At 35.9% G+C, this 12,750-nt stretch overlaps 1 protein-coding gene across 2 annotated transcripts in view; it reads left to right on the forward strand.

Moving 5' to 3' along the window:
* Positions 1–12,750, forward strand: part of LOC127280599 (sushi, von Willebrand factor type A, EGF and pentraxin domain-containing protein 1) — a 52,795-nt gene that overhangs the window by 32,041 nt on the left and 8,004 nt on the right. For both annotated transcript variants that reach the window (XM_051303699.1, XM_051303700.1), the window contains exons 4-15: positions 3,800–3,881; positions 4,210–4,376; positions 5,267–5,410; positions 5,809–6,038; positions 6,127–6,480; positions 6,938–7,312; positions 7,405–7,573; positions 7,646–8,008; positions 8,101–8,283; positions 8,353–8,529; positions 8,621–8,823; positions 8,908–12,744. In XM_051303699.1, coding sequence (XP_051159656.1) covers positions 3,800–3,881; positions 4,210–4,376; positions 5,267–5,410; positions 5,809–6,038; positions 6,127–6,480; positions 6,938–7,312; positions 7,405–7,573; positions 7,646–8,008; positions 8,101–8,283; positions 8,353–8,529; positions 8,621–8,823; positions 8,908–12,744 — 6,284 coding nt within the window. The remainder of the gene's footprint in view (positions 1–3,799; positions 3,882–4,209; positions 4,377–5,266; positions 5,411–5,808; positions 6,039–6,126; positions 6,481–6,937; positions 7,313–7,404; positions 7,574–7,645; positions 8,009–8,100; positions 8,284–8,352; positions 8,530–8,620; positions 8,824–8,907; positions 12,745–12,750) is intronic.

Genomic DNA, 12,750 nt, shown 5'->3' on the forward strand with positions numbered 1-12,750 from the left:
TTCAAATTATAATTAGAAAAAAATGGAAAATTATAAATAAATATTTATAAATAATTTATATATATTGTAATTAACAAAATTAAAAAATGTTTATATATATTAGTGTACGTATATACATATATAAAGGAAGAGAATTTTTTAACAAATGATTACACGAAGCGTAAAGAGTGTAATATTGAAGTTATAAGTATAAACGTAATGAAGAGGCTGTGATGCCATGGCAAGATACACGCAATGATGTGAGGTTAACGGCACGAAAAAGATTCTCCACTCTTGTATATACGAGCAACCTACTTAATTGTGCAGGCAACTCTTATATATGTATACAAAAGTGGAACGACATTAACGAATGGTCGAATTCCTCAGGGATCTTATAATTTTCATTCCAATTTCCGCACAACATTCCAAATAATTCAATAAATGAAAAAGAAGAAGGGAAACAAATTTTTTCTTTTCTTTCTAAAGTGATATATAAATATAATTTATATTTAATATCTATAATTATAATATAATTATAATTCTTACGCGAATAAATGTTTAATAATAAAAAAACTATTCAAATTAAACAAATTAAAAATGTAAAGAAAAAAGAATTTTCCCTCTCATTGTGAGTTTATGTTCCTTGAAGGATTAAAAAAAATTATATGAATATAATTTGTAGTCAATCAAAAATTCTCATCTGAGGTAACCGTTATTTTTGATGAGGAATCAGTATATATTGCTGAGGTTAAAACTTAAAGAATGCTCAAAGAAAGATAGTAAGAGACGGATGAGCATAATTGAATTATCATTCATCAATCTGGTTATAGCGGTGAATGGGAATATGGAAATTTTGTAATTTTCTTATACCCCTCATATTGAGCTTATTCAAATAAAAAAAATACCTGTCAGATTTATGAAGTTGCGCGCGGCCTCTACGTATATTAGAAAAGAGACGGGGCATATCTATATAGCTGCTGATTTCCATGAAGTAGGAGGAAAACGACATTCCTCAACAATGAGTCGATTCAGCATCCAACTTCTACGCCCAAAAATATAATCACCGCGAACCCATGGATTTTATCTCAAAAATTTTCTCTCACTTTTTTCAATCAGTAAATTACATATTATAATTGGAGAATTTTCTTATTGAAAATGTGTCAATAGATATAAAAATTATCTTCTTTTCTTAGTATATCAAAAAATAAAACATTTTTTTAAGAAAAAAAATGTCGAAAAATTTGAAAAAAAAATTTGTTCTGTGTCTATTATAATGATATTCAAGTGACATTTACAAATTCGCTAGTAAGGATATTTTCTATAAATCGCGCGCTCTCGTCATAGTGAAGAAACATTCTTGAACGTTTGACCTTTCTTTTATAAATATATATATATATATATATATGAGCTTTGAAACGAAAATATAATCCAGCCTTCGAATAATTGACATTTCATTAATATAATATTTTTCTTATTGTATTATGTACCAAAAAAATAATAAACAACAAAAAGAGAACATAGAAAAAAAATGTATTATTGTAATAAGTAAATTTAAAAAATATTAAATATTGCAATTTTACAATTTAGAAATTCGTTCAAAAATTATTTTTACAAATTTTTCACATTATTCACTTATCTCCTTTTCTATAAATTATAGTTTCGAATCACGCACGGTTTAACGAGCGGATAGATATAAAAAGCAGTATATAAACCATATTATGTATTATGTATATTATAAAAATCGTGATAATTATATTTTTACTTAATATTAAACATTTTATTTGCCTTAATTTACTCTATTAAAATAGGGCTTAAGGGTTTCGACAGTTTTTCTAGTTTCCACGAGAGTTAAAATAAACTGTAATATATTTAGTAAAAAAAAGCGTGGACAGAATAATAAAGTTCGCGGAAAGTTACACAAAAAAAACCTGGTCTCACGCTACTCATTTTGAAGTGCACCAAAAATGAGCCAGGTTGGTGGCGCCACTGTCTATGTCGTTTAGAATTGGCTCATTTTGAGTTGCAACAAAAATGAGACTATGTTTTTTCTGTGATATATAGCGAGAAGCCTTTTATATAAATCATTCGCAATGGGCAAATACAAACGTATAGTATGTATATATAAAGACAGAACATTTCAATGTGGATTTGAGTGAATGCGTTCGCATTTCAAATCGGTTCACGCGCTTTCTAGAGAGAAAAGACGTGTGTGCACGTGCACGATAAAACATCCGCAGACACGACATGTATACGTCATCAGAGTACTTGGACCTCACGAGCTCATTCACCTGCGCTATTGCCTTTCATCATGACCTTCTAAGACTTTGCCGATGACAACAATTTCTATACACTTCATTTTTTTTTCTTCTTCTTTTCTTCTTCAAACAATCGCTCTTCATTAGAATTTCTGATTCATATTGTTGTTATTATTACTACAACGCATGAGCTGTAGTTTCCATGACAAAAATATGCATAAAAGAAGGACAGAGATATGTTTCGTCGGCATATCTGATAAAATATTTTGAGGTTAGGTCTCCGCCCATAGCTTTAAATTTTAAAAAAAAATGAAAATTCAAAGAATGTCAACTTTTTTTGTCGAATTATTCTCTGGAGGCGTGGTGTGATAATAAATAAATCCTCCTCAGAAAAATTCAAGTCAATAAGGGTGGCTCTCGATCTCACAGTCGAGGTCGGTGACACGGATCAATTTCCCGGAAACGATACGATCATCATGAATGCTTGTCAAACCAGATGTGAGAAACCATAAAACTTGTCTAGCAAGCTTGATGTCATGTCGATAATGCAATGAACTTGCGGATATATCCAACTGTCACCACCTCAGGCGCATCATCATCATCATCCAAATCGCTATTTGTATGACGCGCATTTCACTCAAAGAATAAGTGAATCTCAGACAAACTTCTCCTTCAACCTACCTACTCCGTGTATGTGTTGACTTCCCGCGCGCACTAAAAACGATCGAGGTCGATGAGTCTTTCAACCAACTGTGTGAGAGAGAGCCTCTTGTGTGTGCTGGTTAGTCGCCTTTCGTAAACATTCGCTAACGGTTGGCCTCCTCATTCTCTTTCGTATGAGCGCCTCTTCACAATGTGCGGAGTGAAAAAGAAAGAAAGAGATAATGACCCTAAAGCCATAATCATCAGGGTGGCCCATACAGTCAAGGTGCCATTCCCCCTGCCGACCCTCTTGATGGTCAAGTTGATAATAATCACCTGTTCCTTCTTATAATGGCCATTGTTCTCATCCTTTTTCAGAGGATTCAATCATCTCATTCCACTAAACAATCCACTTTCATCTCATCCAGAGACTGTAATTAACCCCGGAAAATTTGATACAACAAAATTTCTACATTTTTAAACTGTTTTTTAATTTGAAAATTTCTAATGTATCAAATTCTATTTCTATTTTTGATAGGCCTATTAAGGGCAATACTTTCACTTGCTAAAAGAATTAGACTCTAGAACAAATAATTATTTGGTATATAAGTATAATTATGTACCAAGATATCAATTAGATTGATTAACAATCAGGAATGTGAGAAAAAAACAAAAGCTTTTTACATTCTTTGAAGAATCGAGATTTTTAGGTTTTAAACCAAACTGAAGAAAGCAGGTGGACAAACATTATTACGATATTAAATTATGGCACTAAATTCAAGTAGGCTTTGATGAATTCGACTTGTAATCAAACACTGCGATTTTCAAAAATAACACAAATTTCATTATAAATAGAAATATTCTTCTTGTTCCCATATTGTATAAATATAGATTTTAACGATTCTTCTGTATTTTGTTTACAGGATGGGAACTAAGGGGAATCCACTGTTACAAATTCTTCAATATCAAGCATTCATGGGAAAAAGCAGCCGAGCTATGCAGAAGGTAAGTTTTATGCCGCAGAAAGATGATTGGCACTAACATTCAACTCAAAAGATTTAGCGAGAGAAAGAAAGAGATGAGAGTATATCGCTTTCCAGAGAATATAAATATTTGTGCTTTAAAATTTTACAATGTATCGCATCTTTTTTCAATATATGTTAATTTTCTTCTATAGTCTTTTTATCAGGCAAACTATCCTTAAAAATATACATCTAAGAATTTATTTTAATTCTATATGAATTTTCCCCTAGTGTTTATTTTAAACATTTGCTTTGAAAAACAATATAGCAATATTTTATACATTAAAGATAATTATATTTTTTTTATATAGGTATGGAAGCGAGCTGATGGTAGTGGAATCATACAGCGAGAACAATATGACTGTGGGAATGATTGGACGTAATTTGGACAAATATTGGCTGGGTTTGGCATCTCTCGATGATTTAAGAACCAATACCCTTGAGTCAGCGGCTGGCATGCTGGTCTCGCAATATGCCGGTACCAACAACTTTCTACTTTTAATCACTTTCGATTCTTGTATATCTAAATATACATATATATATAAGTTTGTTAAATCTTCTAATGCCTCGCGGGCTCAATAATTAGATAATAGTTTCATTATAAGTAACTTTACATTGACCATTCCATTATTTTAATGCACTAGACACTAAAAAAATTGATTGATTAAGATTTACATTGTCAAAATTAACGATTCTGATATTAGAAAAGAAATTAGAGAACCAGCTAAGCAAATCGCTTCACCCTATTAATTCCTATTATTTAAGTTCTGCTATTGATTAATTTAACTTCCTATTTGTTAAATTATTTTTTTCTTCATATTAATTCCCATAGCAAATTAACTCTTTTTGGTAATCTCTTCAGTTGATATAATTTCTTTGGCTAATTGATTCCCTTAGATTAATTTATTTAGCTAATTAATGCCTTTAGTATAATTTCCTTAGTTTAATAATTCTCTTCCATATACAAATATTTTTGTGATTTTCTTCATTGGATTGAATTTTTTACTGCCGCCTCAAGAGTAAACAGGAAGTATAAAGATATTGCGAATCCTACCTGAAAACCTGCTTCTAAAGACGCTTATCGACAGACAAGTTCCCTTACTACCATCAGTAGAATCGAATTGAGGTCGCGGAAATGCGGAACTCGCACGCGGCACGAAGACACACTTTTCCCACAACAATGGCCAGACATGATGATAATGATGAGCAAACATTGTGTGTATGCGTATTAATGGCAAGTTTTGTATAATTTGCGTGTCTACCGGAACGATGAGAGACATGTTTTGCATAATGCTCGCGATGGCATTAGGACTTTTTTGATAATATCAACAACAAATTTTTTTTCACAATTTCTTTCTTTGTAACTAGGTTTCTGGGCGTCGAAACAACCAAATCCTCACTCTGGCGAGTGTGTCGATGTCGCCATCACTGACGAACAACATCAATCTTGGGAACTTACAACTTGCGAATCCCTCTTGCCTTTCATGTGCCGCGCCAATGCTTGTCCTGCAGGTATTTTCGTAATCATCACTTTCTAATTATTTATTCCTGTTTTTTTCCTTATTATTTTTATTTTATTATAATATTTTGCTGATTTTAAAATCATGTTGTGCCACATTTTTCTGAAATATTGACACTTTCTGGTTGATCAATTATTATTTGCCGAGCAATGTTACGAGAGATTATTGACGCATTCGAATGGAACAATAACAGTTCCTTTGTGGGATATACTGTTATTATGATGAATTATTTATTGAGAAATATTTGGCTTTATAAAAAAACTGTTAGTGTCATTTTATTAAATTCTATTGTTATTGTCATTCATAAATTTATTGGCTTCTTATTATTCGTTATTTGATTAATTAATTTGATTTCGTTTCTAAAATCACCTTCTCACAAACACAATATAGGTTCCTTCCACTGTTCAAATGGCAAATGTATAAACTCCGCATTCAAGTGTGACAAACAAGACGATTGCGGAGATTTCTCCGATGAATTGGATTGTCCTGGAAATTGTCATTTCTACATGGCAAGTAGTGGCGATGTTGTTGAAAGTCCTAATTATCCACACAAATATGGACCCTTGAGCAACTGCAAATGGACACTAGAAGGTCCACAAGGTCACAACATTCTGCTCCAAGTAAGAATAATTTTAAAACAAAACTTGTTTAAATTCAGAATTAATCTTGAAAAATTGAAATTATAATAATTTACAACTAATCTAACAGTTCCAAGAATTCGAGACGGAGAAGAGTTTCGATATCGTGCAAATTCTCGTGGGTGGCAGAACAGAGGAAAAATCCGTCAACTTGGCAACTCTTTCGGGAAAACAGGAACTTAGTAACAAGCTATTTGTGTCCGCGTCTAATTTCATGATTATCAAATTCAGCACGGATGGTTCTGTGGAGAGAAAAGGATTCCGGGCTTCCTGGAAAACAGAGCCACAAACTTGTGGTGGAATATTACGTGCAACTCCCCAAGGACAAGTGCTCACGTCACCTGGCTATCCGCAAAATTATCCTGGCGGTCTCGAATGCCTCTACATCCTTCAGGCACAACCCGGACGAATTATGTCCTTGGAAGTAAGTATAAGCTATATACTAGCAAAGCAATTCCAACGTAATTATCCCCTATACCTGTCATTATTATGTTGTATAGTCACTAGATACAAAGGATTCATTCTCACGACTATAATACTTAAAGAGATCAGGATAAACGTCATCACATAATTCCTGTAATGTGGAGAGTTTTATATGCCTCAATTACGAATTCCTTAAACCCAACGATTTATATCTATCTACATTTTCTTAAAACATGCGTGAAACCGTCGATGTTTGACTATTGATTTCCTTTAGTTAAATAATTTCTTTACTTAAATTCCTCCTGTTGATAAATCCCTTCAGTTAATTAAGTCCTTGAGCTGTGAAATTAATTAGCTAAGAAAATAGCTCCAGCTAATTAATTCCTGTCGTTTAATTTTATAATTCCTTTAGTTCCCTTAGTTTGTTAATTTTAAACGAAATGTTTTTTTTATGAAAGATCGAAGACCTTGATCTAGAGATGAACCGAGATTACATTTTGATTCGCGACGGAGACTCACCAATGAGCCGACCAATTGCAAGATTGACGGGAAATTCTGAAGATAATCCGACAGTTATCATGTCAACTGGAAACAATCTTTACCTCTACTTTAAAACGAGTTTGGGTGACTCGAAACGAGGTTTCACCATTCGCTACACTCAAGGATGTAAAGCCACAATCATCGCTAAAAATGGAACTGTACAATCACCCTCCTATGCACTCAACGACTATCCAAACAATCAAGAATGTTTGTACAAAATTAAAAATCCCCAAGGTGGTCCTCTTTCGTTAAAATTCACCAATTTTGACGTTCACAAAACGGACTTCATTCAGGTAATTCAATATTCATTGACTTGATCTTTTGTAGATTTATAAATAAATTAACATTTATTGATGATTAAATAATATTTACCTTTTTTCTTCAGGTGTATGACGGACCCAATGCAAATGGCCTTAGGCTTCATTCTGGAAATGGATTCACATCGAATACTCGACCTAAAATTACCCTCACGGCAGAGAGTGGTGAAATGTTGATTAGATTTGTTTCCGATGCACTTCATAGTAGTATCGGCTGGCAGGCGGCATTTTCAGCTGGTAAGATCTAAAAAAGATAACAAGTAATAACCATTCAGTAAGTATTACATTAATAACAAAAAAAATTTCCAGATTGTCCACCACTGCATCCTGGAGAAGGAGCATTGGCATCCAATAGGGACACAGCTTTTGGAACAACAGTGACTTTCTCTTGTCTTCTTGGTCAGGAATTTGCAACCGGAAAATCCAAAATTTCCACAACCTGCTTACCAGGTGGTAATTGGTCTGTCACCTACATTCCAAAATGTCAGGAAGTTTATTGCGGTCCAGTTCCTCAAATAGACAATGGATTCTCCATTGGTTCAACAAACGTGACCTATCGTGGTTTAGCTACCTATCAATGTTACGCTGGTTTTGCTTTCCCATCAAGTAAACCAGTGGAGAAAATTTCCTGCTTATCTGATGGACGATGGGAGAAGAAACCTTCATGTCTGGGTAAGTTTTGTTTTGCACTATTTTTATAATCTTGAACATATTTGCTACTGGTTTAGAGTTTTTATTTTATATTTGCTTTTAATTATGTTTAGCGTCACAGTGTCCACCACTTCCTGAAGCACCTCACGCCAATATGACCATTTTGAATGGCGGAGGTCGAAGCTATGGAACCATTGTAAGATTCGAGTGTGAACCAGGTTACGTTAGAAGTGGACATCCAGTAATTCTTTGTATGAGCAACGGTACCTGGTCTGACGATGTTCCAGTTTGTTCCCGTAAGTAGAGAATAAATTTATCAACAATAAGAATCAGTAAAAATTATCTAAGCATTCTTTTCTCCCCAGGCGCCAAGTGTCCAATACTTCCAACAATTAAAAACGGTTTTGTCGTTGATTTAACTAGAGAATATTATTTCGGTGATGAGGCTAGAGTTCAGTGTAACAGAGGATACAAATCCACCGGTTCGAATATCATTCAATGTGGTACTAATCAGCATTTCGACAATGTTCCCACCTGCGAAGGTAAATACAACAGCTAAATTATTAATTAATTAATTAATTTCCCTTCTCTAAATTCGTCACAGTTTAGTTATCGATAAATAAATATTTACAGACATTAACGAGTGCGCATCAAGTCAATGCGATTCGGCTTCAACGGAATGCATCAACACCTCTGGGGCTTTTACCTGCAAATGTAAATCCGGATTTACACCAACTATGGAATGTCGACCAATTGGAGATTTAGGTTTAATTAACGGTGGTATCCCCGATGAGTCCATTATTGTCTCCAGCTCTGAAGTAGGATATTCTAAATCCGTAAGCAAAGATATTTTCTATTATCATCATCATCATCTATCCTCAAGCTCATTAGTATTTATTTGTTAAATTATTATTCATCAGGGAATTCGTTTGAATAATGGAGATGGATGGTGTGGCAATAGCATTGAACCCGGAGCAAATTGGGTGACAATTGACATGAAGGCGCCAACAATTATCAGAGGCTTCAGAACTCAAGTTGTCGTCCGTTCTGATGGAAATACAGCTTTTGCGACAGCAGTTCGTATTCAGTATACTGATGATTTAACCGATGCAATGAAGGATTACACAAATCCAGACGGTACTCCAGTGGAATTTAGAATACTTGAGCCAACTCTATCGGTGTTGAATTTACCAGTACCGATTGAGGCAAGATTTATTAGGTTCAAAATTCAGGATTACGTTGGCGCACCTTGTGTTAAACTGGAACTTATGGGCTGTACCCGATTGGAATGTATGGACATCAATGAATGTGCTACGAAAAATGGTGGTTGTCATCAGAAGTGTATCAATAGCCCTGGCAGTTATTCCTGTATGTGTAACACTGGATTTGAATTATACAAAGGTAATGGAACAGCTGGCTTTAACATCGAAAAATCAGAAACAGGTGAACGTGATGGTGATTTGTATCAAAAGAACAAGACCTGTGTACCAGTTATGTGTCCCACTTTACCGGCACCAGAAAACGGTAAAATCTTATCAACAAATGATAAATTCCATTTTGGAGATTTAATTAAATTCCAATGTGATTTTGGTTACGTTTTGGCGGGTTCTTCGGCTGTTATTTGTACATCAAGTGGACAGTGGAATGGAACAACACCAGAATGTCAATATGCAAAATGTGTCTCACTACCTGATGATAAGAATGAAGGTCTCTCAGTAATCAGAAATGATGAAACAAGTGTTTTGGTTCCTTTCAAGCAAAATGTTACACTCAAGTGCAATAATAATGGACGTTATCTTCGAAATACTGCTTCTTCAAATTTCCGTCAATGTGTCTATGATCCAAAAGCAGGTCTACCTGATTATTGGCTATCGGGAATGCAACCCGCATGTCCTCGTGTTGATTGCGGTAAACCTTTACCAACACCTGGAGCAGAATATGGTCAATATTTGGATACAAAGTATCAATCATCTTTCTTCTTTGGTTGTCAAGATACATTTAAACTAGCGGGACAAACAAATCGTCATGATAATGTTGTTCGTTGTCAGGCAAATGGCGTTTGGGATTTTGGAAATTTACGTTGTGAAGGTCCAGTTTGTGAAGATCCTGGTAGACCAAGTGATGGTTTCCAAACCTCAAGAAGTTATGAACAAGGATCTGAGGTTCAGTTTGGCTGTAATCGTCCGGGTTATATTTTGATAAATCCCAGGCCTATTGTTTGTCTCAGGGAACCTGAATGTAAAGTTGTTAAACCTCTTGGTCTATCGTCAGGACGTATTCCTGATTCAGCAATTAATGCCACATCGGAGAGACCAAATTATGAGGCCAAGAATGTTCGATTAAATTCAGTTACCGGTTGGTGTGGAAAACAGGAACCTTTTACTTATGTCACAGTCGATTTAGGACGAGTTCACCGTGTTAAAGCTATTCTTGTAAAAGGAGTTGTGACCAATGATGTTGTAGGCAGACCAACAGAAATTCGTTTCTTCTACAAGCAAGTCGAGAGTGAAAGTTACATTGTTTATTTCCCTAATTTCAATTTGACCATGAGAGATCCGGGTAATTATGGAGAATTGGCAATGATCACTCTTCCTAAATACGTTCAAGCACGGTTTGTAATTCTCGGTATTGTCAGTTACATGGACAATGCTTGTCTCAAATTCGAACTAATGGGTTGTGAAGAACCATCAGTTGAGCCATTACTTGGATATGATTATGGATTCTCACCGTGTGTTGACAATGAACCACCAGTCTTCCAAAATTGTCCTCAGCAACCAATAATGGTCCAAAAGGGAGCCGACGGCGGTTTACTACCAGTTAACTTTACCGAACCAACAGCTATTGATAACAGTGGCAGTATTGCTCGTCTAGAAGTGAAACCCCAAAGTTTCAAAACACCAATTCGAGTTTTTGAAGACACTGTCGTCAAGTACGTTGCATTTGATTATGATGGCAATGTCGCTATTTGTGAAATTAACATAACTGTTCCTGATGTAACACCCCCAAAACTGAGCTGTCCTCAAAGTTATGTTATTGAACTGGTTGATAAGCAAGAGAGTTACAATGTCAACTTCAATGAAACTCGGAGACGTATCAACGCTACTGATGCATCAGGTCCGGTTAAAATTACGTTTGTTCCTGAACGTGCAGTCATACCTATTGGCAGCTTTGAGAATGTCACCGTTTACGCCACTGATTCCAGTGGAAACAGAGCCTTTTGTCATTTCCAAGTTTCGGTTCAGGCAACACCTTGCGTCGATTGGGAATTAAAACCACCAGCTAATGGTGGTCTTAAATGTCTACCAGGTGACAAAGGACTTCAGTGTATAGCGTCTTGTAAATCGGAATACAGATTCACTGACGGATCATCAGTGAAAACATTTACCTGCGACTCGGCAAGACATTGGGCACCATCATCCGTTGTCCCCGATTGCGTTTCTGAAAACACCCAAAAAGCCGATTACCATGTGGTTGCTTCTGTAACATATCGTGCCAATGGCGCTGTCTCCCGCCCTTGTCTTCCACAATATCAAGATCTAATGGCTCAGTACTATCTAAATCTCAACAATATTTTGACCCAACGTTGTTCGGCCGTTAATGTTAATATGAATGTTTCCTTTATTCGATCAATGCCAACTCTTTTGGAAGAGAATGTTCTCAAGATGGATTTCATTCTTGCAATCGTACCCGCAGTTCGTCAGCCGAAACTCTACGATTTTTGCGGAAGTACATTACATCTGATTTTTGATCTTTCAGTCCCTTACGCCAGTGCTGTTATTGAACCCTTGTTGAACGTTTCTTCCATTGGAAATCAATGTCCTCCTTTACGTGCTCTCAAATCATCGATCTCTAGAGGTTTCACTTGTAGTATTGGAGAAGTGTTAAACATGGATACAAATGATGTACCCCGTTGTTTGCATTGTCCAGCTGGAACATTCGCAGGAGAAAAACAGAAAATGTGCACCTCTTGTCCAAAAGGATACTATCAGAATAGCGATCGTCAGGGAAATTGTTTGCGTTGTCCATTTGGAACATACACCAAGGAAGAAGGATCCAAGAGTATTGATGACTGTATTCCTGTTTGTGGCTATGGAACTTATTCACCAACTGGTCTTGTACCGTGTTTAGAGTGTCCAAGAAACAGTTACAGTGGCGAACCACCAACTGGAGGTTTCAAAGATTGCAAAACTTGTCCAGCTGGAACATTTACTTATCAACCGGCAGCTCCTGGAAAAGATCGCTGTCGAGCAAAATGCTCCCCAGGAATGTATTCAGATACTGGTTTGACACCTTGCGCTCAATGTCCAAAGGACTTTTTCCAACCACAACATGGAGCGACAACTTGCAATGAATGTCCAACTAATATGTACACCGACGGAGCTGGTGCTGTTGGTCGTGAAGAATGTAAACCCGTCACTTGTACTGACAGTGTTTGTCAACATGGAGGTCTTTGTATGCCCGTGGGACATGGAGTTCAATGTATCTGTCCAGCTGGATTCTCGGGTAGACGATGTGAAATCGATATCGACGAATGCGCTTCTCAACCATGTTACAATGGAGCAACTTGCATTGATTTACCTCAAGGCTACAGATGTCAGTGTGCCAATGGCTATTCAGGAAATAATTGTCAAGAAGAAAAGTCCGATTGCACCAATGACACGTGTCCAGAACGAGCCATGTGTAAAGACGAACCAGGATTTAATAATTACACTTGTCTCTGCAGATCCGGATACACTGGAGTCGATTGTGACATAACTGTAAGT

Source organism: Leptopilina boulardi, unplaced genomic scaffold, assembly GCF_019393585.1.
Source record: "Leptopilina boulardi isolate dan_hultmark-lab unplaced genomic scaffold, ZJU_Lbou_2.1 LbouV2_248, whole genome shotgun sequence".
Classification (NCBI taxonomy): domain Eukaryota; kingdom Metazoa; phylum Arthropoda; class Insecta; order Hymenoptera; family Figitidae; genus Leptopilina; species Leptopilina boulardi.